The following is a 26,726-nucleotide window of genomic DNA, read 5'->3' as shown; positions in this document are numbered from 1 at the left end:
GGGAGGTCATGTTGGAGTTGTATAGAACCTTGGTAAGGCCACAACTGGAGTGCTGTGTGCAGTTCTGGTCGCCAAATTATAGGAAGGGTGTGATGCACTGGAGGGGATACAGAGGAGATTCATCAGGATGGTGTCTGGGATGAAATATTTAAGTTATGAAGAGAGGTTGGATAGACTTGGGTTGTTTTCGTTGGAGCAGAGAAGACTGAGGGGCAACCTACTCGAGGTGTACAAGATTATGAGGGGCATGGACAGGGTGCATAGGGAGCAGCTATTCTCCTAGTTGAAGGGTCAGTCACGAGGCAACATAAGTTCAAGGTGAGGGGCAGGAGGTTTAGCGGGGGATGTGAGGAAAAACTTTTTTACTCAGAGGGTGGTGAGGGTCTGGAATGCATCGCCTGGGAGGGTGGTGGAGGCGGGTTGCCTCACATCCTTTAAAAAGTACCTGGATGAGCACTTGGCACATCACAACATTCAAGGCTATGGGCCAAGCGCTGGTAAATGGGATCAGGTAGGTAGGTCAGGTGTTTTTCATGTGTCGGTGCAGACTCGATGGGCCAAAAGGCCTCTTCTGCACTGTGTGATTCTGTGATTCTGTGAAGTCACTCAGTTGTATTCAAGAAGGTGGCTCACCAGCACCTTCTCAAGGTTAATTAGGGATGGGCAACAAATGCTGGCCTTGTCAGCGATGCCCATATTCCATTGAAGAATAAAGAGAGAAATCACATTCAGGAATGAACCATGTTCATCCTGACAGTTGGAGATTATTGATTAGTTGGAATGAATTGTCGATTTCTCTTTGATAAGAGACCAATTGATGTCCTGTTGCTGATTATTCAGTTTCGTGTCATTTCTCCTTTCTTACTCCAGATTATTTCAGTTCTCAAATCTTCAGTTACAAATCCCAGCTCCTCAATCCTTCCATTGAATTTCCTTTTTCACTACACTGTGTTATTACCTCATATTATCCCTGCTGTCTGTCCCAAATCAATCCACTTCACTAACAAATGTTGAAATGTTTGCTCCACACCCACAGGGTTTCATCTGTATAAAGCCACAAACAGGAAGGTGTATTCTAGGATTTGTTCACTTACACTCCCAGGTCACTCTGTTCCTGCACTCTGTTTAAAAAAGTTTCCATTTAGTTTATATAGCCTCTCCTCATTCTTCCTTCTCCTGGTGCAGTGGGACCAACATTTGTGCTTTAACTAGCAGCACCAAAAAAACAACTTGACTAATTGGTTATTCATCTAATCGCTGTTGTTGGAATTTTACCTTGTGCAAACTGATTGTCATGAAACAGTAGTAACTTGTATTTATCGAACATGTTTGTTGTAATAAAACTTTGCAATGTGCTTCAGAGAAGTTTCATAAAGCAGAATTAGACACTGAGTCACTCAGGGCGATATTAAGGTCGATGGCCAAAAGCTGGATTCGAGAGGCAAATTGCAACAAGCATCTTTAATCAGGAGAGTGGCCGAGAGGTTTAGGGAGGGAATTTCAGAGCTTCATCCACCTCGTGATCCATGTGTAAAAGTTGAATATTATTGCACTTTTTGTGATGGCGATTTAGAAATGTTTTGTAATGTTCTTTCAGATATTATATGAATAAAGTATATTTTTCGAAAAAAAAATTCAGAGCTTCATCACATTACCCTCGAGTGGCTGTGGTGGGGAAGAGACTGTTATTTACCTCCTTCTGGAATGTGCCTTTGGAAAGACGGTCTGGAGAGAGATACAGTGGCTTTTGTCCAAATTCATCCCGAGCAATGCTGTGACACAGGACTCTGCTCTATGGGCTATTCCCAGGGACACACAGCGAGACAAATATCAACTGCAGCTGGAGGATCATCAACTTGGTGAAAGACGCTCTTTGGTCTGCCTGAAACTTGTTGGTCTTCCAGTGCAAAGAGTTGTCCCCAGCCGAGTGTTGCAGACTGGCACATTCCAAGGCCTAGGACCACATGCTGAGGGATGCACTAAAGCTTGGGGCAGCCACCTCAAAGGCTCAATGGGGAAAGGTCACTGTCTAAGACCTTTCTGCCATAGTGCACCGAGATGCTGGGAATTGTATGGACCCCTTGGGCTGTACAGCTCACAATGAATATATGTAGTAAATACTAAATGCATTATAATTGTACCTCAGAGTGCAACATGATGAATGTCGATAACTCCAATGCCATTGCACTTGTCTGTCTGTAATGACCATAATGAAATGACTGTAATATTCATTGATTGTATTGAAATGCCTCGTGATCCATGTGTAAAAGTTGAATGTGATTGCACTTTTTGTGATGGCCAACTAGAAATGTTTCGTCACGTTCTTTCAGGTGTTTTATGAATAAAGTATATTTTTCAAAAAAAGTAAATAAATTTCAGAGCTTCATGCCTAGGCCCTTCCACCAATGGTGGGGTAATTAAAATCAGGGATGCTCTAAGAGGATAGAATGAGGGGAGCGCAGATATATCAGAGAGTGAGAAACTGGAAATTATGGAGATAGGGAGGGTTGAGGTCATGGGCGGATTTGAAAACAAGAATGTAAATTTTAAAATTGAGGCATTGCTTGACCAGGAGCCAATGTAGGTCAGTGAGTGATGGGTGAACAAGACTTGGTGTGAGAAAGCACATGGGCAGCAGAGTTTTGGATGACCACACGTTTCCATGTAGGGGTGGGGTGAACATGAGAGGCTGGTCAGAAATGCATTGGAATTGTCAAGTCTAAAGGTAACATGGGCATGGATGAAGGTTTCAGCAGCAGATGAGCTGGGGTGGGGTGGAGACAGGCAACGTTATGGAGATTGAAATAGCTGGTATTCGTGATGGTTAGATATGTGGTCAGAATGTCATCTTGGGTTCCAATTGGGCTTTGGTCTTCCCAATTATTAATTGGGGGAAATTTCTGCTCATCCAGTACTGGATGTTGGATAAGCAGTTTGATAATTTAGTAACAGTGGAGGAATGGAGAGGGATGGTGATGAGGTAGAGCTGGGCATTGTCAGTGTACATGTGAAAACTAACACGGTGCTTTTGGATGATGTCACCTAGTGGCAGCCTGTAGATGAGGAATGGGAGGGACCAAGGCTAGATCCTTGGAGGACACATGTACAAGGACTTTGGAGAGGAAAGGGAGGTTGGAGATGGGGCGGTAGTTTGCAAAAACGGTGGGTTAAAGAGGTTTTTTTTGGGATGGACGATGACAATGAATTTAAAGGTGAGACGGACAGTATCAAAGAGAGAACTGTTGACAATATCAACTAACATGGGGAGGATGGATGGCTAACAGTTTAGCAAGAATAGGATCAAGGGAGCAGAAGGTCTCATGGACAAAATGAGCACTGAAGGAGATAGAAGATAGGAGAGAGGCTGGAGAAAGATGCAAATTCAGGGCTTGGACAAGGGGGAACTTTACGGACAGTTTGTCTCATTGACCGAGTGGAAGGGAGGGAAGCAGCAGAGGCAGCTGATCAGCTTGTCTCAATCTTAGTGACGAAGAAGCTCCACGAGTTCCTCACACTTGTTGTTGGAGGTGAGTGTGGATGATACTAGGGAAAGGGGGAGCACTTCAAAAGGAACAAACTCATGTTAGTTTATGAAAAAGATTCAACAGACTGTGTGTTGAACACAAAGCTCTTTTATTTCGCTTTTATCCATAGCATTAGCTACAATAACTGGGCTAGAGTTTATTAACATCAGCAGAAACAGACCCCAATGAACAATGGTTCAACCCAAATATGATTAACAGAAAAATCCAATCACTATAGTTACTTGTGAATTCGCTGGTGTACCAGAAGGTTGGATGACTGTGTGAATCCTTTCCCACACTCAGAACAGGTGAACGGCCTCTCCCCAGTGTGAGTTCGCTGGTGTATCAGCAGGGTGGATGACTGAATGAATCCCTTTCCACACTCGGAACAGGTGAATGGCCTCTCCCCAGTGTGAATTCGCTGGTGTGTCAGCAGGGTGGATGTCTGACTGAACCCCTTCCCACATTCAGCACAGGTGAATGGCCTCTCCCCAGTGTGAGTGCGCTTGTGTGTCAGCAGGTTGGATGAACAAGTGAATTCCTTCCCACAGTCGGAGCAGGGAAACAGCCTCTCCCCAGTGTGAACTCGCTGGTGTTCCAGCAGAGTGGATGACCGAGTGAATCTCTTCCCACACTCAGAGCATGTGAATGGTCTCTCACCAGTGTGAATTCGCTGGTGGACAATCAGATCAGTTGATCGCCTGAACCCAGTCCCACAGTGAGAGCACCTGAACGGTCTCTCGTCAGTGTGAACACGTTGATGAAACATCAGATCCCAGGAACTTTTATAGCACTTCCCACAGTCTGGGCATTTAAAAGGTCTCTCGTCAGTGTGAACTCGCTGGTGTGCCAGCAGGTGGGATGACTGAGTGAATCTCTTCCCACACTCAGAGCAGATGAATGGTTTCTCCCCAGTGTGAATTCGCTGGTGTACGGTGAGGTCAGATAATGTCTTGAACCCAGTCCCACAGTGAGAGCACCTGAACGGTCTCTCGTCAGTGTGAACACGTTGATGGCCAGTCAGTTTCCAGGAACTTTTAAAGCACTTCCTGCAGTCTGGACATTTGAAAGGTCTCTCGTCAGTGTGAACTTGTCGATGTTGCAGCAGGTGGGATGAACAAGTGAATCCCTTCCCACACTCAGAGCAGGTGAATGGCCTCTCCCCAGTGTGAACTCGCTGATGACTTTCCAGCTCTGATGGGTAATTAAATCCCTTCCCACAGTCCCTGCATTTCCACAGTTTATCCCTGTTGTGACTGCATTTATGTTCTGACAGGCCAGATGATTGGCTGAAGCCTCTTCTACACACAGAACACATGTACGGTTTCTCCCCACTGTGAATCATGCTTTCTCCTTTTATGTTCAAAATCCGATGGTATTCAGGTTATGATAAATTCGGCGACTCTGTCAGATTTTGATGTGATGTTTGGCCTCAGCTTCCCGACTGCAAATCCTCCCCTTTAATGCCCTGTGAAATTGATTTAAAACAGAATATGAGACAGAACCCACAAAAACATAAAGGCAGATTGTGAATCTGGTAACTTGTGGGGCTGCCACGAGGAAAAAGTGACCTTGAAAACTGCTGGATTGTCATAAAAACCCAACTGGTTCATTAATGTCCTTCAGAGAAGGGAACCTGCCGCCCAAACTAGTCAACACAAGACTCCAGCCTCGATGGGAGAAGAGAGCAAGAGAGAGAAGCTGTGGGGTGGGAGAGGCAAGGGGTGAAGAAGAGGGATTTTACATATCTACAAATCAACCAGAACTTTCACAGAACCTCCCAAACCCTCAACCTTCATCACCTAGAGGGGCAAGGAGAGCAGGTGTATGTGAACACCACCATCTCCAAGTTTCCCCTCCAAGTCACACACCGTCCTGACTTCTCTGACATTCAGGACTGGATCAACAGAAATTTCCTCCATTTAAATATTGGGAAGACCAAACCCATTGTCTTCAGTCCCCACTACAAATTCCACTTCCTAACCATCAACTCCATCCCTCTTGCCAAAAACTGACTGAGGATGAACCAGACTATTCACAACAATGGAGAAATATTTCATCCCAAACTGAGCTTCCAACCATGTATGGAATTGTATAAAACACTGGTGAGGCCACAACTGGAGTATTGTGTGCAGTTCTGGTCACCACATTACAGGAAGGACGTAATAGCTCTGGAGAGAGTGCAGAGGAGGTTTACAAGAATGTTGCCAGGGTTAGAAAAGTGTAGCTACGAGGAGGGATTGGATAGGTTGGGGTCATTTTCCTTAGAACAAAGAAGGCTTAGAGGTGACTTGATTGAGGTGTACAAAATTATGAGGGGAATAGATGGAGTGGACAGGATAAAATTGTTTCCCATGGTGGAGAAGTCTAGAACCAGGGGACATAGATTCAAGATAAGTGGCAGAAAGTGTAGGGGGGAGATGAGGAAGAACTTTTTACGCAGAGGGTAGTGGGTGTCTGGAATTCGCTGTCCAAGTTGGTGGTAGAGGCAGAAGCTTTAAACTCTTTTAAAAAGTACCTGTATCTGCACCTAAATTGCTATGGGCCGGGTGCAGGAAGGTAGGATTAGAAAGGGCACCTGGATGTCCTTGGGCTGGCATAGACAAGATGGGCTGAATGGCCTCCTTCTGTGCTGTAACTTTTCTATGGTTCTATATCTGCATAATCACTATTACTGTATGCTTCCTCCTCAGTAACATTGCCTAACTCCACCCCAGTCTCAGCTCATCTGCTGCCTCCCACATTCAACCTCCCTGTGATTGTGAGGTCAGCCAAAGCTCTGCTGCCCGTGTACTTACTCAGACCAAGTCTTGTTTACCCTTCACCCCTGTGCTCACTGACCTACAAGGCTCCTGATTCATAAAACTCCTCTGCAACACTTTGGAAAGGTCGAATACATGAAAGGTGTTTTACAAATACAAATTGATGTTGTTGATTTTGAACATTTCATCATTACATGGTGAAAATCCTGTAACTCCTTATTTAACATCATTGTGAGAGCATCTACACCAGATGGACTGCAGCGGTTCAAAAAGGTCAAACATCATCTTCTCCACAGGTAACTGGGGATGGATAATATCTGCTGCTGGTCTTGTTCGTGAAAGGGAAGGGGATGGGATTAGCTGATTGGCTCTTGCAGAGATCCAGCATAGGCAGGATGGGCTGAATGACCTCTGTCTGTATTGTAACTAATCAGTGATTCAATGACTCGATGAAAAAGGAGCTATACTGGAGGCCAGGGAACTAACTTCTACAAACAATGCCTCGCCTGCAATAAACCAGCTTCAAGTTAGTCTGTTGGTGATTCTAGACTCAGTTCTGTGAGCGACGTCTGCAACAAAATAATAGCAAAATACTGCAGCTGCTGGAAATCTGAAACAAAAAGAGCAAATACTGGAAATACTCAGCAGATCAGGCAGTAACTGTGGAGAAACAAACGGAGTTAACATTTCAGTGTGTACAGAATGAATTACAGGGAATAAAAATGGTGCAGAGCTTGATGGAAAATATAAGCTCAGAAGCAGAAGAGAAATGGACTATAATGCAGGAAAAACAATTCCCCGCTAAACATGTCTAAAACATACCCATTATTGGAGACAGAGGAAGTTAGACCATGGCAGAGAGGTGATCAGGGAGATTAGGCAGAGATGAAACGGAACAATGGATGGACATGGATTCAGATCCACAGCAAAGGAGCCACACCAGCCCCAGAGCCATGGAACCTCATACAGACAACAGAGCAGAGCACTAAAAGATCTAAATTGCAGATGAACAGTCAAAATACTCACCTCTGAAACAATTTTACTCTTTTCAATGTTAAAATCTCCTGCTGGAGCCTGCAGCTGAAAAGATATCAAAAGTACTGGAGTCAGAGAAAAATTCTCCCAGTTGAGGAAATACCCGGGGAGCGGGGTGATGTCACCGTGTAATTGTTGATGTGTGATGACATCACAGACACGAACACAGAACATCTGGGTCTGTGCAAACTGGTGATCACCATATATTATGAAGGATGTGAGGGTCCTTGAGAGGGTGCAGAGGAGATTTACCAGAATGGTTCTGGGATGATGGTTTATAATCACATTGTTAGGCTGGTAAAACTGAGGTTGCTCTCCTTGAAACAAAGCACTGGAGGGGGTGCAGAGGAGATTCACCAGGATGTTGCCTGGGATGAAACATTTAAGTTATGAAGAGAGGTTGGATAGACTTGGGTCGTTTTTGTTGGAGCAGAGAAGACTGAGGGGCGACTTGATCAAGGTGTACAAGATTATGAGGGGCATGGACAGGGTGGATAGGGAGCAGCTGTTCCCCTCAGTTGAAGGGTCAGTCACAAGGGGTCATAAGTTCAAGGTGAGGGGCAGGAGGTTTAGTGGGGGATGTGAGGAAAAACTTGTTTACCCAGAGGGTGGTGACGGTCTGGAATGCACTGCTTGGGAGGGTGGTGGAGGCGGGTTGCCTCACATCCTTTAAAAAGTACCTGGGCGAGCACTTGGCACGTCATAACATTCAAGGCTATGGGCCAAGTGCTGGTAAATGGGATTAGGTAGGTAGGTCAGGTGTTTCTCACGTGTCGGTGCAGACTCAATGGGCCGAAGGGCCTCTTCTGCACTGTGATTCTGTGAAAGGGAGATTTGATAGAGGTGTACAAGTTTATAATAGATTTAGGTAAGTAAAGCTGTTCCCATTATATTGACTGTAAAAGGATTGTGGGACACAGATTTCAAATTTTCCACAAGATCTACAGGGAGGATGTGAGGAAGAAATTTTTTGCAACGAGTAGTAATAACCTGGAACTTAATGCTTACACTTAAATGCTGATCATATCCAGGTCCTACATATGAATTAGGAGCAGGAGTAGGCCACTCAGCCCCTCAAGCCTGCTCCGCCACTCAATACGATTATGGCTGATTTGAATGTAACCTCAACCCCACATGCCCACCTACTCCCAGTAACCTTTCACCCCCTTATTTATCAAGAATCTATCTAGCTCTGCCTTAAAAATATTCAAAGACTCTGCTTCCACCACCTTTTGAGGAAGGGTTCCAAAGACTCACCACCCTCTGAGAAAAAAATTCTCCCCATCTCTGTCTTAAATGAGCAACCCCTTATTTTTAAACAGTGACCCCTCGTTCTAGATTCTCCCACAAGAGGAAATATCCTCCCCACATCCACCCTGTCAAGATCCCTCAGGATCTTAAAGATTTCAATTAAGTCGCCTCTTACTCTTCTAAATTCCAGTGGGTACAAGTCTAACCTGTTCAACCTTTCCTCATTAGACAACCCACCCATTCCGGGTATTTGTCTAGTAAAGCTTCTTTGAACTGCTTCTAATGCATTTACATCTTTCTTTAAATAAGGAGACCAGAACTGTACATAATATTCCAGATGTGGTCTTACTAATGCTGTGTACAACTGAAGCATAACCTCCTTATTTTTGTACTTAATTCCCCTCACAATAAATAATAACATTCTATTAGCTTTCCTAATTGCCTGCTGTACCTGCATATTAGCCTTTTGTGGTTCATGCACTAAGACACCCAGTTCCCTCTGAATCTCGGAGCTCTGCAATCTCTCACCATTTAGCTAAGCTTGTTTTATTCTTCCTGCCAAAATGAACAATTTCACATTTGCTGACATTATATTCCATTTGCCAGATCTTTGCCCACTCACTTAACCTATCTATGTCATGTAGTCTCCTTACAAATTCTTCACAATTCACTTTCCTACCTATATTTGTCGTCAGCAAATTTAGCCACCATTCCTTCATCCAAGTCATTTACATAAATTGTAAAAAGTTGAGGCCCCAGCACTGATCCCTGTGGCACACCACTCATCACCTCCTGTCAAACAGAAAAAGACCCATTTATGCCAACTCTCTGCTTCCTGTTGGCTAGCCAATCTTCTATCCTTGCCAATATGTTACCCTCTACACCATCAGCTTTTATTTTCTGCAATAACCTTTGATGTAGCACTTTATCAAATGCCATCCGGAAATCTAAATACAGTACATCCAGCAGTTCCCCTTTATCGACAGCAGATGTGGCCCATTCAACGAACTCCAATAAATTGGTTAAACATGATCTCCCTTTTACAAAATCATGCTGACTCTGCCTGATTGCCTTGAATTTTTCTAAGTGCCCTGCTATAATATCTTTATTAATAGCTTTTGATGTTTTCCTTATGACAGATAATACACCAACTGGCCTGTAGTTTCCTGCTTTCTGTCTCCCTCCCTTTTTGAATACCATTTGCTATTTTCCAATCCAATGGAACCTCCCTGAATCTAGGGAAGTTTGGAAAATTAAAACCAACGATCTCACTAGCCACTTCTTTCAAGGGTGAAGTCCATCCAGACCTGGGCATTTCTCAGCCCGCAGCCCCAACAATTTGCTTAATACCATTTCCCTGGCGATTGTAATTTTCCTGAGTTCCTCCCTCCCTTCCATTTCCTGATTTACAACTATTTCCGGGATGTTACTCTTGCCCTCTATACTGAAGATTGAAACAAAATACCTGTTTAATTCATCCGTCATCTCCCTACTTTCCATTATCAATTCCCCAGAAGCACTTTCTATAGGACTAACAGTCACTCTTTTCCTTTTTAAATATCTACAGAAACTCTTACTATCCGTCTTTATATTACTAGCTAGCTTTCTCTCTTACTCTAATTTTTCCCTCCTTATTAATCTTTTAATCGTCCTTTGCTGTTCTTATATTCTTTCCAATCTTCTGACCTGCCACACATCTTTGTGTGATTACATATTTTTTCTTTAAGTTTGATACTGTATTTAACTTTTTTGGTTAATCACGGATGGTGGGCCCTCCCCTTGGGAGATGGGACGGTAGTTTGCAAAGATGGTGGGGTAAAGGTTGGTTTCTTCTCAGGAGGGTGATGGTGGTGGATTTTAAGGTGAGTGGGACAGAGAAGAGAAAGAGAACCATTAACAATATCAGCTAACATGGAGAAAATGGATGGTCAGCAGTTTAGTGAGAATAGGGTCAAGGCAGTAGAAGGCAGGTCTCATTGATAGGATGAGCTCTGAGAGGGCAAGAGGGGAGATAGGAGAGAAAGAGAGTGCTTCAAAAGGATCTAACTTGTGTTAGAGATGTTACAATGACTCGACACACTGTATGTTTAACATAAGGCTGATTTATTTGACTTTATCCAGAATACTAACCCCTATAATTGGCATGGAGTTTAACATCAGCAGAAACAGACCAAATGACATAGTTCAGTCCTGGATGTGAATAACAGAAAAATCCAATCACTGTAGTTACTTGTGAACTCGCTGGTGTCTCAGCAGGTTGGATGAGGTAGTGAATCCCTTCCCACACTTGGAGCAGGTGAACAGTCTCTCCCCAGTGTGAACTCGCTGGTGTGTCAGCAGGTTGGATGACTGAGTGAATCCCTTCCCACAGTCGGAGCAGGTAAATGGCCTCTCCCCAGTGTGAACTCGCTGCTGTGTCAACAGGGCAGATGACTGAGCGAATCCCTTCACGCACTCGGAGTGGGTGAACGGCCTCTCCCCAGTGTGAACTCGCTGGTGTGCCAACAGGGTGGATGACTGAGTGAATTCCTTCAAACAGTCAGAGCAGATGAACGGTCTCTCCCCAGTGTGAATGCGCTGGTGTGTCAGCAAGTTGGATTTCTGAGTGAACCCCTTCCCACAGTCAGAGCAGGTGAAAGGTCTCTCCCCAGTGTGAATGCGCTGGTGTACAGTTAGTTGAGATGAGTGCCTGAACCCAGTTCCACAGTGAGTGCACCTGAACGGTTTCTCATCAGTGTGAACACGTTGATGGAGCAACAGGTCCACGGAACTTTTAAAGCATTTCCCACAGTCTGGACATTTAAAAGGTCTCTCCCCAGTGTGAACTCGCTGGTGTGTCAGCAGATGGCATGAGTGAACAAACCTCTTCCCACACTCAGAGAGCAGCTGAACGGCCACTCTCCAGTGTGAATTCGCTGGTGCACAGTGAGAACAGATAATGTCTTGAACCCAGACCCACAGTGACAGCACCTGAATGGTCTCTCATCAGTGTGGACACGTTGATGGGCTGACAGTTCCTGGGAACTTTTAACACACTTCCCACACTCAGAGCAGGTGAACGGCCTCTCCCCAGTGTGAACTCGCTGATGATTTTCCAGCTCTGATGTGTAATTAAATCCCTTCCCACAGTCCCCACATTTCCATGGTTTCTCCCCATTCTGACTGCATTTATGTTTCGACAGGCCAGATGACTGACTGAAGCCTCGTCCACACACAGAACACGTGTACGGTTTCTCTCCACTGTGAACAGTGCTTTCTCCGACCATGTTCAAATTCCAATGATATTCAGGTTACAATAAGCTGGGCAACTCTGTCAGATTCTGATGTTTGGTTTCAGTTTCCTGACTGCAAATCCTCCCCTCCTAATACCCTGTGAAATTGACTGAAAACAGAGAAAAGGGAGTGAGAGAGAACCCACAAAAACACAAGGGCAGGTTGTGAAATTGAGGTGAATGAATCTGGTAATTTGTGGGGCCAGCACTAGGAAAAAATGACCAGGAAAACTGCTGGATTGTCAAAAAACCCAACTGGTTCACTAATGTTCTTCAGGGAATGGAATCTGCCACCCAGTCTGGGCCTACACAAGACACTGGCCTAAATTGGAGAACATAACAAGAGAGAGAAGGGTCAGGTGGGAGAGGCATGGGTTGAAAAAGAGGGATTACAACTCAACCAGAATTTTGACAGAAGCTCCAAAACCCTGAACCTCCACCACCTAGAAGGGCCAGGATAGCAGGTGTATGTGAACACCATCACCTCCATGTTCTCCTCCAAGTCACACACCGTCCTGACTTGTCTGACATCCAGCACTGGATGAACAGAAATTTTCTCCATTTAAGTATTGGGAAGACCAAAGCCATTGTCTTCAGTCCCCGCTACAAATTTCACTTCCCGGCCACTGACTCCATCCCTCTCCCGGGTAACTGTCTGAGGCCAAACCATCTGTTCACAACCACTGGGTCATATTTCACCCAAAAATTAGCTTCAAACCACATATATACATCATCACCAAGACCGCCCATTCCCACCTCAGTAACATCGCCCGACTCTGCCCGAGTCCCTGCTCATCTTTTGCCGAAACTCTCATCCGTTCTTTTGTCACCTCTCGACTTAACACTCCCAGCCGTCCTCCCACATTCAGCCTCCCTGTAAACATGACACCAAGTCTTGTACCCCCATCACCCCAGTGCTCGCTGACCTACAAAGGCTCCTGATTAAGAAGAACCTAAGTTTCAAAATTCTCATCCTTATTTTCTTATTTCTTATCCTTATATCCTTATTTCTCCATGGCCCCTCCCTATCTCTGTAATCTCCTCCAGCTTCACAACCCTCTGAGATATCTGCACTTCGCTAATTCTGACATCCTGAACATTCCCGATTTTAATTTAACCCTGAAAAGTGTGAGGTGATACACTTTGGAAGGAGTAACTTGACAAGGAAGTTTTCAGTGAACGGCATGACACTAGGAAGTTCTGAGGAACAAAGGGACCTCGGCGTGTGTGTCCATAGATCTCTGAAGGCGGAGGGGCATGTTAGTGGGGTGGTGAAAAAGGCATATGGGACACTTGCCTTTATCAATCGAGGCATAGATTACAAAAGTAGGGAGATCAACTTGGTGAGGCCACAGCTGGAGTACTGTGTGCAGTTCTGGTCACCACATTATAGGAAGGATGTGATTGCACTGGAGGGGGTGCAGAGGAGATTCACCAGGATGTTGCCTGGGATGAAACATTTAAGTTATGAAGAGAGGTTGGATAGACTTGGATTGTTTTCGTTGGAGCAGAGAAGACTGAGGGGCGATCTGATCGAGGTGTACAAGATTATGAGGGGCATGGACAGGGTGGATAGGGAGCAGCCGTTCCCCTTGGTTGAAGGGTCAGTCATGAGGGGACATAAGTTCAAGGTGAGGGGCAGGAGGTTTAGGGAGGATGTGAGGAAAAACTTGTTTACCCAGACGGTCTGGAATGCGCTGCCTGGGAGGGTGGTGGAGGCGGGTTGCCTCACATCCTTTAAAAAGTACCTTGATGAGCACTTGGCAAGTCATAACATTCAAGGCTATGGGCCAAGTGCTGGGAAATGGGATTAGGTAGGTAGGTCAGGTGTTTCTCACGTGTCGGTGCAGACTCGATGGGCCGTATGATTCTGTGAATTGTTCCACCTTTGGTGGTCAAGCCTTCAACTGCCAAAGCCAAAAGCTGTGGAATTTCCTCCAAGAACCTCTCTGTCTCTCCACCTCACTTTCCTCTTTTAAGATACTCCTTAAAAACTATGTTTGACCAAACTATTGGTCACCTGCCCTAACATCTCATTATGTAGGTTTAGTGTGAAATGTTGCTGCATAACACTCCTGTGAACACACATTGGAATGTTCTATTACATGAAAGGTGCTATATAAATACACATTGTTGTTGACTTGGACATAAACAGCTGTTCCTTCATCATCACTGGGTGAAGACCCTGTGACTCCTTACCTAACAGCATTGTGGGAGCATCTTCAACACACGGACTGCAGCGGTTCAAGAAGGTCAAACATCATTCTCTCCACAGGTAACTGGGGGTGGGTAATATCTGCTGCTGGTCTTGTTAGTGAAAGGGTAGGAGAGTGGGACTAGCTGATTTGCTCGTGCAAAGAGCCAGCACTGGCAGGACAGGCTTAAATGACCTCCGTCTGTATTGTAACGATTCCATGATTCTATGACTCAATGAAACAGGACCTACACTGGAGGCCAAGGACGGACTTCAGCCATCAACGCCCACCCTGCAACAAATCGTCTCTGACCTGGTCCGACTGTGTTCCCAGATTCGGTTTTGTGAGCAACGCCTGCAATAAAATAATAGCAACGGATTGCAGCTGCTGGAAATCTGAAAAATAAAGAGGAAATGCTAGAAATTCTCAGCAGCTCAGTCACTTTCTGTAGAGAGAGAAAAAGAGTTAACGTTTCAGGGTGTGCAGAATGAATTACGGGGAATAAAAACGGTGCAGAATTTGATGTTCGAAATAAGCTCAGAAGTGGAAGAGGAATGGACTATAGCGCAGGAAAAACAATTCCTGATTATGAAAGATACTGTGGGAAGATAAAGCCGGTAAGTCAGCAGCACACGGTCAGGGGATGGGTGGCCGTGGAAACCTCATTTAGACACAGTCGACAGAAATAACAGTGCAATACTATACAAAGCTAATATACACCCATTATTAGAGACAAAGGAAGTTAAACAATGACAGATAGGTGTTGGGGAGGGCAGAGGTAAAAGTATCACAGACACAGATTTAAGATTATCGGTAAGATCAACAGGGGGGATATGTTAAGGAGTCAGTTACTGCAGTAAGGAGAGATGATATCTTGGAGGGGGCATCGAATGGAGCTTTGTGGGTAGAGCTTAGGAATAAAAAAGGGGCAGCCACATTTTTAGGTGTTTATTACAGATCCCCAGATAGTCAGCGGGAAATTGAGGAGCAAATATGCACAATTTGTGGAGGTGTGTAAAAACAATAACAATAGGGTAAACATATTAGGTGATTTCAACTTTCCCAACATTAATTGGGATAGACATAGTGTTAAGGGCTTGGATGGAGTGGATTTTTTGAAATGTGTACAGGAGAACTTTTTAGGTCAATATGTAGAGGGTCCAACAAGGGACAGCACAGTGCTGGACCTAATTCTGGGGAATGAAGACGGACAGGTGGCTGAGGTGGTGGTGGGCGAGCATTTTAGCGATAGCGAACACAACATGGTACAGTTTAAGTTTGTTATGGACAAAGAAATCGACAAGTTGCAAAAAATTGTTTTGGATGGGTGAGAGTGGATTTTCGTAAAATAAGGCAGGATCTGACCAAGGTAGACTGGGAACAGTTACTTGTGGGGAAATCTACAGAGGAGCAGTGGGGTGTGTTCAAAAAGGAAATGGGGAGGGTACAGGCTCAACATTTTCCCTCTAAGGTGATAGGAAGGAGTAACAAGCCCAGAGAACCATGGATGACCAGAGATATTCAGGTTACGACGAGAAGGAAAAGGGAGGCTTTTAGCAGGTACAAGGGAAGCAAATCAGCAGAGGCATGAGTGGAGTACAGAAAATGCAGGGTGGAGCTTAAGAAAGCAATTAGGAGAGCAAAGAGGGGATATGAGAAAGCTCTGGCTGGTAAAAGTAGGGAAAATCCCAAGATATTCTATTAGTATATCAATGGGAAGAGGATAACCAGGGAAAAAGTAGGGCCCAAAAGGGACCAAGGGGGAAATCTATGGGTGGAGCCAGAGAACATCACGAGAGTGTTGAATGAATGTTTCACATCCGTCTTCACCCAAGAGAATGAGGATGAAGGTATCGAACTCGAGGAGAGAGACTGCGAGGTTCTTGAGCAACTTGAGAAAGGGAGTGACAAGGTACTGGAGGTGTTGGCAGGCTTAAAAGTGGACAAATCTCCAGGTCCAGATGATTTGTGTGCTAGACTGCTGAGGGAGGCAAGGGAGGAGATTGCAGGGGCACTGACCCGAATTTTTAATTCCTCTCTGGCCACGGGGGAGGTGCCAGAGGACTGGAGAACAGCTAATGTGGTTCCACTATTTAAGAAGGGTTGTAGAGATAAGCCAGGGAACTACAGGCCAGTAAGTCTCATGTCAGTGGTAGGGAAACTATTGGAGAAAGTTCTGAAGGAGAGTATCTATCTCCACTTGGAGATGCAAGGTTTGATTGGGGATAGTCAGCATGGCTTTGTCAGAGGGAGGTCATGCCTAGCAAATTTGATTGACTTTTTTGAGGAGGTGACCAGGTGTGTTGATGAGGGTAGTGCAGTTGATGTAATTTATATGGAATACAGGAAAGCCTTTGACAAGGTCCTACATGGGAGACTTATAAAGAAGGCAAATGCACATGGGATACAGTGTAACTTGATAAGGTGGATTCAAAATTGGCTTAGTTGTAGGAGGCAGAGGGTAATGACAGAAGGATGCTTTAGTGACTGGAAGCCAGTGTCCAGAGGCGTACCACAGGGATCTGTGCTCGGTCCCCTATTGTTTGTCATTCATATAAAACGACATAGATGACTATGTGGGGCGGGGTGGGGGTGGGTAGGATAAGTAAGTTTGCGGATGACAAAGATTGGCCAGGTAGTTCACAGTGAGGTTGAGTATCTTGGGCTACAGGAAGATATAGACAGGATGGTCAAATGGGCAGACAAGTGGCAGATGGAATTTAACCCTGAAAAGTGTGAGGTGATACACTTTGGAAGGAGTAATTTGACAAGGAAGTATTCAATGAATGGCATGACACTAGGAAATTCTGAGGAACAAAGGGACCTAGGCGTGTGTGTCCATAGATCTCTGAAGGCAGAGGGGCATGTTATTGGGGTGGTGAAAAAGGCATATGGAACACTTGCCTTTATCAATCGCGGCATAGATTACAAAAGTAGGGAGGTCATGTTGGAGTTGTATAGAACCTTGGTGAGGCCATAGCTGGAGTACTATGTGCATTTCTGGTCGCCACATTATAAGAAGGATATGATTGCACTGGAGGGGGTGCAGAGGAGATTCACCAGGATGTTGCCTGGGATGAAACATTTAAGTTATGAAGAGAGGTTGGATAGACTTAGGTTGTTTTTGTTGGAGCAGAGAAGATTGAGGGGCGACCTGATCGAGGTGTACAAGATAATGAGGGGCATGGACAGGGTGGATAGGGAGCAGCTGTTCGCCTTAATTGAAGGGTCAGTGACAAGGGGGCATAAGTTCAAGGAGAGGGGCAGGAGGTTTAGGGGGGATGTGAGGAAAAACGTTTTTACCCAGAGGGTGGTGACAGTCTGGAATGCACTGCTTGGGAGGGTGATGAGGCAGGTTGCCTCACATCCTTTAAAAAGTACCTGGATGAACGCTTGGCATGTCATAACATTCAAGGCTATGGGCCAAGTGCTGTAAAATGGGATTAGGTAGGTAGATCAGGTGTTTCTCACGTGTCAGTGCAGACTCGATGGGCCGAAGGGCCTCTTCTGCACTGTGTGATTCTGTGAGGACGAAATTTCACAAAGTGAGTGTTAATGACCTGGAACTCAATACTTAAACTCAAAGGCTGATGAATGGAGTGACTAGAGTCTGATTTTAATGTGATGTTTGGTTTTAGTTTGCTTTGTGTATATCCTCCCCTTCTAACCCCCTGTAAAAGGAGTTTCCAAAATCCATCCTTGTCAGTCCAGGATAGAAATTCACAATATTCTCTCCTCCTGTTGACACGTGACAGGGACGACCGCGCATGCGCAATGCTTCACATTGACCCGGTAAAGATGGCGGCCGTTAATCCGGGCCTATTGCTGGAGACGCGATCCCGCAGCCTCCGTCCCACAGATACAAACTCGACACCAGTGGCTTCTTATCCTGAGTTCAGAGCCGCATCGTGTACTTACGAACCCGCCCCGTCCACCCACCAGCTCCGTTTCTCCCTCTACTCCGCAAATTCTCTTACCGCCTGAAGCTGAGACAAACAAGCGTCTTTCCATCGCCATTACCCGCACTGCGCATGCACCAGATCACAATTTTTTGGGGGGTGATTGACGGCAGCTTCGGACCAATAGGAATAGGGGGCGGGGCTGGAGGACCAAGCGGGAACGACTAGCCCTCCAACCAATCGGAGTGAATGAGGGGCGGGGCTGAGCCCGGATCTCCCTCATTGGCTGAAACTCTGCATCATTTTGAAAGCTGATTTGCCTCAAACTCCAGAAGAAAACTGGATCTTTCTGTTTGTGGCTTTAAACAGATGAAACCCTGTGGGTGTGGAGTAAACAGTTCAACATTTGTCACTGAAATGTGGGAACATGATGAAACAATGCACAAACAATTGACCGACTTTATCTGTATAAAATAAAGGGAGAGCCTCTAATGGTGGTGCAGAAACACAGGGACCTTGGTGTACATGTCATTGATGGTGAGAGGGCATGTTGAGAGAGCAGTTAATAAAGCATTTAGTATCTTAGGCTTTATTAATGGGGCATTGAGTACAACAGTAAGCAGGTCATGTTGAATTTGTATGAGACACTATTTAGGCCTCATTTGGAGTATACGTCCAGTTCTGGGCACCATACTTGAGGGCGGATGTGAAGACATTGGAGAGAGTACAGAGGAGATTCACAAGAATGCTTGCCAGGATGAAGAACTGTAGCTATGAGGATAGATTGGAGAGTTTGGGACTGTTTTCATAGGAGAAAAGAAGGCTGAGAGGAGACTTGATAGAGGTAGTCAAAATCCTGAGGGGTATGGACAGGATAAATAATGAAACTGTTCCTACTCAAGAGAACATCAAGAACTGAAGGGCACACTTTCAAAATAATTGGCAAAAGGATTAAAAGTAATGTGAGGAATTTTTTTTCACCCAGAGAGTGGTTGGAGTCTGGAACAAACTTCCTGAAAGGGTGGTGGAGGCAGGATGCTTGAGGTATTCAAAAGGGAATTGGATTGACACCTGAAAAGAGACAATGTGCAAAGTTACAGGGATAAGGCAGGGGAGTGGGACGAGGTGGAATGCTCTTTTCAGAGAGCTAGTACAGACTTAATGGGCTGAATAGTCTCCTTTTGCACTGTAAAGATACTGTGAATAACTGGGCGGACAGGGAATGTCACCATCAGAACAAGGAGAGTTCCTGGTTTCAATAAATGAACCGGCAGAAGGGTTAGGTTCAAGAAAAGTAACTTTGCACATTGTCTCTTTTCAGGTGTCAAGAAAAGGTTAATACTGTCATCATTCAGAAAAACACATGATAAAGGAACAACTGATTTCAAAGACAATCTCTTGTCATTTGTGTGTGATGGTGGTGTGCTGGACCACGTTTAAAGGAATTAAATGATAAATGTCTGTATTGGACAATCACATGAAAATGTGAATTCAGTTGAGGATATGGATTGGTGTTAGGTGGCAAGATCTGGATCTGTGTATTACTCCAGGAAGCCTTAAAATCAGAGTGACAGTAATTCAGAACCTAGGTTCAAAATACACAGGGGACAAATTCATCCCCAAAATGCCTGTGAAAATTCTATCATGGGAGCAGCCACTGGAAGAAAAATTACCCCCATATGTGGGAGAAAGAACCTGTGAAGATCAGCTCCTCCAATGACTGATTCTGCCTCTCATGATTTTGCTGCTTCTCCAGACAGAATCTGTGATTGGAGGAGCAGCTTTGCCACCCATTTTGAGGAAGGAAGCTTGCGAGCGTGCTGCCTGAGTCAGTGATGTGTGCAGGAGCTGTGTCTCCCTGAGACGGAACTAGGTTTTAGAGCAGTGTGAGCCTCATAAAGATTGAATCAACCTGCAGAGAAGCACAGAGCTCTCTCCATTCTGCCAAGTGAGCCTTGATTATTTTTATATATCTCAGGAGGTGGGTTGAAACATCCACAAGTGTACAGCACAGGTATTTGAGTAACCAGGTATTGTGAACTCACTGGCTAATCACATATGCCAAATTAGAAGTTGAGATACATTTGTCAAGGTTTACATTCTTAAACAGTTATGTGCTGGTTAACGCTCACAGACAACATACAGAACCCCCATTCTGAGCTGATCTCAGCTGGTATAGTGATGTTACTGATGAATTTTGAATGTAATTACACACACAATGAAAATCAGAAAGACAAGAGTTTTTTCCTGCTCCACCATCTGATCCAAAAAACATTCTGCGTTTATTTACCAAATATATAAGCGCTTTATGATTTGAACAATATCCAATAAAATGAGTAAAACCTGAAACCAAGGATTAAAAGTATCTGGTTAACTTAATTTCAACAAAATGAAATGTGTTCAATCTACTTTGATCAATGCAGCAAGTCCTGTTTTTATCCAGAAAGATGTTCACTTGACATAGAGTATTAGAAAGTGTCTTTATTTGATGATAGGTGAATATAATTGTCAGGGGATTTGATATAAACCCTGCCAAGTGCTACTTTTTCAAACCAGTTTTCCAAAGAGAAAAGGGACACAGACAGTTGGCAGCAACTTCAGCTTATCCATAGAGAGTGAAAACAATGTCAGTCAGTCATGTAGTGAGAACGCACACGAGGCAGATCCTTTCTATAATATATTTGTTTTTAGAAATACAGAACTTATAAACTTCCAAAGGCATCTTCCCATGTAAGTGCAGGAAATTCAACATCTGCACTTTCACCTCTGTCCAGGGGCTGTTCATTCCCAATAAGTTACCTTGTATCAAATGGTTGGAATTTTCATGAAGGAAATGGAGTATGGGAGATTAATTTAAAATAAATTTACAAAAACATCTTATTTATAGATTCCAAGTTAAAAGATTTAATACATACACAGTGTGGGTATTTGGGCTGTTATCTATTGAAAGATGGGACCCTGCAAAAAGATCAATGTAAATACACAAGATAATGTTACTGTGTGACTGTAGCACCTAATAGTGAGAATGATAAAGGAGCCCCTGCAACCCAACTCGAAGTTCTCCAAAATCAAAGAATAGCCCTCAAGAAAATCTCAAGAGCCTTTGAAGAAAAAAGTATTTTGACACGTGCAGCTGTACCTTTGAGATACTGAATGGTAGATTTTGCACCAAAGATCAATTTAAGATTCAAAATTAAGTTCATAATTTTATTGTAAGTGGGTTCCTCTTGAGAGTTCTTGAGCTAAGGAGAAAGATCACAGATGGCGCTTTTAAAAAGGGACACTGCAGCCTTGAAAGTCAGTGACATCTCCAGAATATTAAACTCCACCCAGTTATTGGGCTGTTAACATCAGCATAAAGAAACAAAATATTGTCAGACTAGCAATACTAAACACGACTAACAGCAGGAATAACAGCAGAATCCGATCCCTGCAGCCACTTATGAACTTGCTGATGTCTCAGGAGGCATCGTGACTGAGTGAATCCCTTCCCACACACAGAGAGTTGAATAACCTCTTCTCAGTGTGAGTGCGTTGGTGGGTCAGCAAGTTGAAAGACTTTGCAAATCCCTTCCCACACAGCGAGCAAGTGAATGGTCTCTCCCCAGTGTGAACTCGCTGGTGTGCAGTGAGATTGGATGACCGATTGAAACCTTTCCCACACACGGAGCAGATGAACGGTCTCTCCCCAGTGTGAACTCGATGGTGTAAAATGAGGTTGGAAGACTGCCTGAACTTCTTTCCACAGAAAGTGCAGCTGAATGGCTTCTCCTCGGTGTGAATTCGCAGGTGTCTCAGCAGGTTGGGAAAAACTGTGAATCCCTTCCCACACGTGGAGCAGGTGAACGGTCTCTCCCCAGTGTGAACTCGCTCGTGTGCAATGAGGGAGGATGCCTGTCTGAAACTCTTTCCACAAGAAGTGCAGCTGAATGGCTTCTCTTCAATGTGAATTCGCCGGTGTGACAGCAAGTGGGATGTCCCAGTAAATCCCTCCCCACACACTGAGCAGGTAAACGGCCTGTCCCCGGTATGAGCTCGCTGGTGTAATGCTAGGTTAGATGACTGAGTGAATCTCTTCCCACACTCAGAGCAGGTGAACAGCCTCTCCCCAGTGTGAGTGCGTTGGTGAGCAGTGAGGGCAGGAGAATGCCTGAATTTCTTCCCACAGGAAGTGCAGTTGAATGGTTTCTCCTCAGAGTGAATTCGCTGGTGTGACCAAAGGCCAGATGACTGAGTGAATCCCTTCCCACACACAGGGCAGGTGAACGGCCTCTCCCTGCTATGAACTCGCTGGTGTAATGATAGGTTGGATGACTGAGTAAATCCCTTTCCACACTCGGAGCAGGTGAACGGCCTCTCCCCAGTGTGACTGCGTCGATGGTTTTCCAGCAGGGATGGGTAACTGAATCCTTTCCCACAATCCTCACATTTCCACAGTTTTTCCATTGTGTGGGTGCGTTCCTATAGGTTGGACAATCGCTTGAAGCCTCATCCACACAGAACATGTGCACAGCTTCTCCCTCCTGTGAATCCTGTGATGTTTTCTTCACCTGTGTAACTGGTTAAAGCTCTTCCCACAGTCAGTTCACTGGAACACTCTCTCTCGGGTCTGTGTCTTGGTGCTGTTCCAGTCACACTGATGTTTGAAATCTTTTCCCTCAGACAGAACAGACAAACATTTCTCCTTCCACATTCAAAGGCGGATGATATTGAGGTCCCGATGAATGGACTGACTCAACCAAAACTTGATATGAGGTTTGATCTGAATTTCACTTCTGCAATCCTTCACTTCGAAGCGGCTGTGAAAGGAGTTCACTAAAATCATCACCATAGGTATTTTTCTTTTCCCATGCCTAGTGGCATATGATGTAGACAAATCATGTGCTTACATCTGTTTCCATAGCTACTTTGTCCTGGAACAGTTTGCTAGCCTGTCACCAGAGGCAATTGCATGAGGGTGCTATCACACATCAAGCACAGCTGACCAGGGGACTCTCCCGCTCTTACTGCCTGTCATTGGCATTTTGGAAGGATTTACAGGTTCATAAGCAACCTGTTTGGAATACACTGTATGAACACATCATCCATGGCCATCAAGTCCTGAAGTGGAACCTGGAGCTTCAGCTCAGAGGCAGGGACACTACTCAATGCGCCACAAGATCTTCCCCATCCCTGTAAGAACAGAACAGGAATTCAAAACGAACAAGTCTAGTTTCTCTCAAACATAATTTACCTCTCTTGTTCCTCCAGAGCTGTGAATCCCTGTCGCACAAGCTCTCGCTCCTCCCTGTGCTAAAATCCAAACCCATCGCACCATCTCCACCATTCCTTTCCTACACTCCCATTTACTTCCTCCCTCTCCTTTGCTCTGACCGGGTTCAATTCTCAAGCCTTTGTGTGCAAAGTGAGAACAACATCAATGAATGAATCATTTTCTCTCCTGGTCACAGGGACCCTGAAGCCCCGCCCACTCTCTGTTGCGTCACCAAAATGGCCGCACATAAAGCATAAAGTCCCGGAGCTGCAAACGCGGGACCTGCAGATTCATATTGGGGGTTTGGGGCCTCCAGCGGGTGTTTCTGAATCCTCCCCGCCCACCTCCCAGGGTTTCCTTCCTTCCCACAGATCAGATTCCTCATTGATTTGAGCCCAAAGTGTCACCTCTTATTTATTGTCCCCCCTCCCCCATCCTCTGATGTGAACCATCCTCCACTCGCTGAGCCAGGATGGCGGCCGTTAACCTGGGCCTGTTCCCGGGAGGGAGAAGCCCCGCAGCTGCAAACCAGGAGCTGACAATTATTCCTCAGGGTTTGCGGATCCACAAAGTGTTTCCAAATCCTCCCTGTCCAGCCGCCGGCTCCATCGCTCCCTCCCCCCGGGCCTGTCACCGCGGGGTAAACACGGGGCCCTGGGCCTACCCCAGAAGTTGATCCAGTTCCCAGTCCAGCCGCGGTTTCCATTCCTACCCTGTGCTCACAATCTGCTCCGGCCTCCCGAACCGTCCGCTCCTCCTCACTCTGTCCCCATGACTGACACTGAGCATGCTCAGAGCGTACACCCACACTGCACCTGCGCACTGGGAGCTGGCTCACCGGCCGCCATCTTGGGAGAGGATGGCGGGTCTTGTTCAGGATGCCGGGATCATGAACGGCCACCTTGGTGAAAGCAGGGGTGTGAGTGCAGGGCTTCCTCCCCGGTGACAGGTCCGGGTTACCCGGGCAACCGGCCGCCGCCATCTTGCGCTGAGGGTTTTCCATCCGGGTTTTTATTGAAGGAATGGACAATGAGCTGGAGTCAGTTTGAAAACTGTTCCGAGGAAGGTCTGAAATCAGATTTACATCCAGATACCTGTAAGGACAATAAAGTTTACATCAATTATGTGTTTAAAATGAAGTCAGAATGCTGGAAATACTCAGTTCTGAAGAAGAATCATATTGGATTGGAAATGTTAAATCTGTTTCTCTCTCTTCACAGAAGCTGCCAAACCTGCTGAGGATTTCCATAACTTTCTGTTTTTATTTCAGATTTCCAGCATACACAGTATTTTACTAAAATTATAGTTTTTCTGAAAATTTGTTGTATGACTAGTTAAGAGTAAAATAATTGTTACCATTTAAATGTACAAATCAGTGATATTTATTTGTGTAACTGAGATTAGGCTGTTCAGGAACAATGTCAGAAATCACTTGACACAAAATATAGTGGAAACCTGGAATTCTGTTGAGATTTCGTCAGTTAACAATTTAAAAACTGAGATTGCTGGACATTTGTGAGGCAAGACTATTAAGGGTTATGGAATCGTGGGTGGATTTAATGTAGAAATCAGGCACCTACACACTGGAGCTCAATGTCTGAGGTTGGACTGATTCTGGTTTTGCTTTGAAGGTGATGTAGGTTTCCCGTCTGTTCTGTTGATTATATCCACGCCCATGGGTAATTTTCTCAAGGTGAGATGCAGAGAGGAAAACGGAGAATGGGGCTGGTGCAATGACGCAGCCTTGTCTGATCCCAGTCTTCACTGAGTTAGGATCTGTGGTGGTTCCGTTGATGAGGATCATGGCTGTCATATCATCATTGGGTAGGCAGAAGATGGTGGCAAATTTATGAAGACAGCCACGTTTGAGGAGGATATGGATAAAATGTGACGTTTGACAATGTAAAAGGCTTTTGTGAGGACAAAAAAGGCTAAGGACAGTGTTTGGTGCTGTTCCTTGCAATTTTCTTGGGTTTGCTGTGCAGTGAAGATCACGTCTCTGGTGCCTTTTGATGGGGGAAAACCGCACTGTGAATCTGGAAGGAGCTCTTTGGCCACTAAGAGAAGGTGATTGAGGAGAATCCTTGTAATGATTTTCCCTGTGGCAGGCAGCAGGGAGACTCCTCTGTAATTACCGCAATCAGACTTGTTTCCCTTCCTGAAAATCGTCACAATCACAGTGTCCCAGAGATTCCCCAACATGGACTCTTTGCTGATGAGGGATATGAGGTTGTGCAGCCGGGCCAGGATTGTAACTCCACTGTGTTTCAGAATTCCGGCAGGGATTCCATCTGCTCCAGAGGCCTTCTTGTTTTTCAGCTGTCAAATGGCTTTTTCATTTTTATGCTGGACTGTGGTAGCACCAAGACTGAGCCAAACGGAGTATTGAGGAATGGAGTTGAGGGCCTCTAAGTCAAAGACAGAGTCTTGGTTGAGGAGTTCTTCAAAATGTTCTCTCCAGTGGCACTGGCTGACTCTCTGTCCTTGATGAGCTCCCTCCCCTTGATGAGCTCCCTCCGTGCTTGGCTGTCAGTGAGGTTGGCCCTTAAGTGCTTCAGCCATAGATTGTCTTGACAGCGCTGAGGAAACCACAAATGTTGTTTCTGTCCACGAGTTGTTGGATCTACTGTGCACTTTCTACCCACCATCTGTTATTTGTCTTTTGGCTTTTTACCACCTATCAGTCCCAGTCCCGCACTCAGCCCCCAGCGCCCCCTGCTCCATTGATTAAGAATAATGATGAAACCATGGAAAATGTGGACCATTTTCTGTATCTTGGGAGCTTCAACTCGATGAAGGCAGACATAGACGACAACATTCCTCATCGCCTCCAGTGTTCGGCAAAATGAAGAACAGACTATCTGAGGACCAGGATGTCAAACCTGGGACTCAGGTCGTGGGTTACTGGGCAGCAGTGATCCCTGTGCTCCTACAGGCTTCAGAGACTTGGACAACCTACATCATGTACCTCAGAGCACTGGAGAAGTACCACCAGTGATGCCTTCACAAAATCCTCCAAATCCAGTGGCAAGAGAGGCAGTCCAACAGCAGCGTCCTCTCCCAAGCACCTCGCCCGGCATTGAGGGGCTGATCACTCAAGACCAGCTCTGCTGGGTGGGACATTTGTTCGTATTCTGGACACCAGACTCCCAGAGCAACTGTTCTACTTGGAACTCAGTCACAGCAGGAGACTCCCAGGAGGACAGTGGAAAAGCTTTAGAGAACGATGTGATTGCTCCGGAGAGAGTGTAGAGGAGATTCACTGGGACATTGCCTGGGCTGGAGCATTTCATAGCTATGAAGAGAGACTAGATAGGCGGGGATTGTTTTCCTTAGAGTAGAGAAGGCTGAAGGGGGACCTGATTGAGCTGTACAAAGTTATGAGGGGCATGGATAGGAAGAAACTTTTCCCCTTAGTGGAGGGGTCAATAACCAGGGGACATAGATTTAAGGTGATGGGCTAAAGGTTTAGAGGGGATTTGAGGAATGTATTTTCACCCAGAGGGTGGGGGACATCTGCAACTCACTGCCTGA

General features: G+C 45.3%; 3 protein-coding genes across 3 annotated transcripts in view; all 3 read right to left on the bottom strand.

Moving 5' to 3' along the window:
- Window positions 1–26,726, bottom strand: part of LOC144697346 (uncharacterized) — a 407,771-nt gene that overhangs the window by 18,811 nt on the left and 362,234 nt on the right. The window lies entirely within an intron of this gene.
- Window positions 3,617–23,582, bottom strand: LOC144698423 (uncharacterized). The gene is made up of 3 exons (XM_078570366.1): window positions 21,401–23,582; window positions 7,313–7,366; window positions 3,617–4,908 (listed from the first exon to the last, which is right to left on the bottom strand). The coding sequence occupies exons 1-3, from the start codon at window positions 22,382–22,384 to the stop codon at window positions 3,763–3,765; spliced, it is 2,184 nt and encodes a 727-aa protein (XP_078426492.1). The 5' UTR covers window positions 22,385–23,582; the 3' UTR covers window positions 3,617–3,762.
- LOC144697308 (uncharacterized) lies at window positions 10,003–18,083 on the bottom strand. The gene is made up of 3 exons (XM_078569283.1): window positions 18,017–18,083; window positions 14,044–14,434; window positions 10,003–11,954 (listed from the first exon to the last, which is right to left on the bottom strand). Exon 3 carries the CDS (start codon window positions 11,836–11,838, stop codon window positions 11,410–11,412), a length of 429 nt encoding a protein of 142 aa, XP_078425409.1. The 5' UTR covers window positions 11,839–11,954; window positions 14,044–14,434; window positions 18,017–18,083; the 3' UTR covers window positions 10,003–11,409.

The sequence above is a fragment of the Cetorhinus maximus genome, chromosome 23 (assembly GCF_964194155.1).
Source record: "Cetorhinus maximus chromosome 23, sCetMax3.hap1.1, whole genome shotgun sequence".
In the NCBI taxonomy this organism is placed as follows: Eukaryota; Metazoa; Chordata; class Chondrichthyes; order Lamniformes; family Cetorhinidae; genus Cetorhinus; species Cetorhinus maximus.
Note: the sequence above shows the minus strand (reverse complement) of the source record. Positions and strands in the feature narration are given on the sequence as shown.

Excerpts from the sequence above, each read along its gene's own strand:
- LOC144698423 (XM_078570366.1), bottom strand. The coding sequence starts at position 22,384 with ATGGAAAAACTGTGGAAATGTGAGGATTGTGGGAAAGGATTCAGTTAC. Across the intron at positions 7,367-21,400 it reads CACTCAGTCACGATGCCTCC|CTGCAGGCTCCAGCAGGAGA; the intron begins TGAGACATCAGC and ends ATATCTTTTCAG. Across the intron at positions 4,909-7,312 it reads AGAGTAAAATTGTTTCAGAG|CCTGAATACCATCGGATTTT; the intron begins GTGAGTATTTTG and ends AATTTATCATAA.
- LOC144697308 (XM_078569283.1), bottom strand. The coding sequence starts at position 11,838 with ATGGTCGGAGAAAGCACTGTTCACAGTGGAGAGAAACCGTACACGTGT.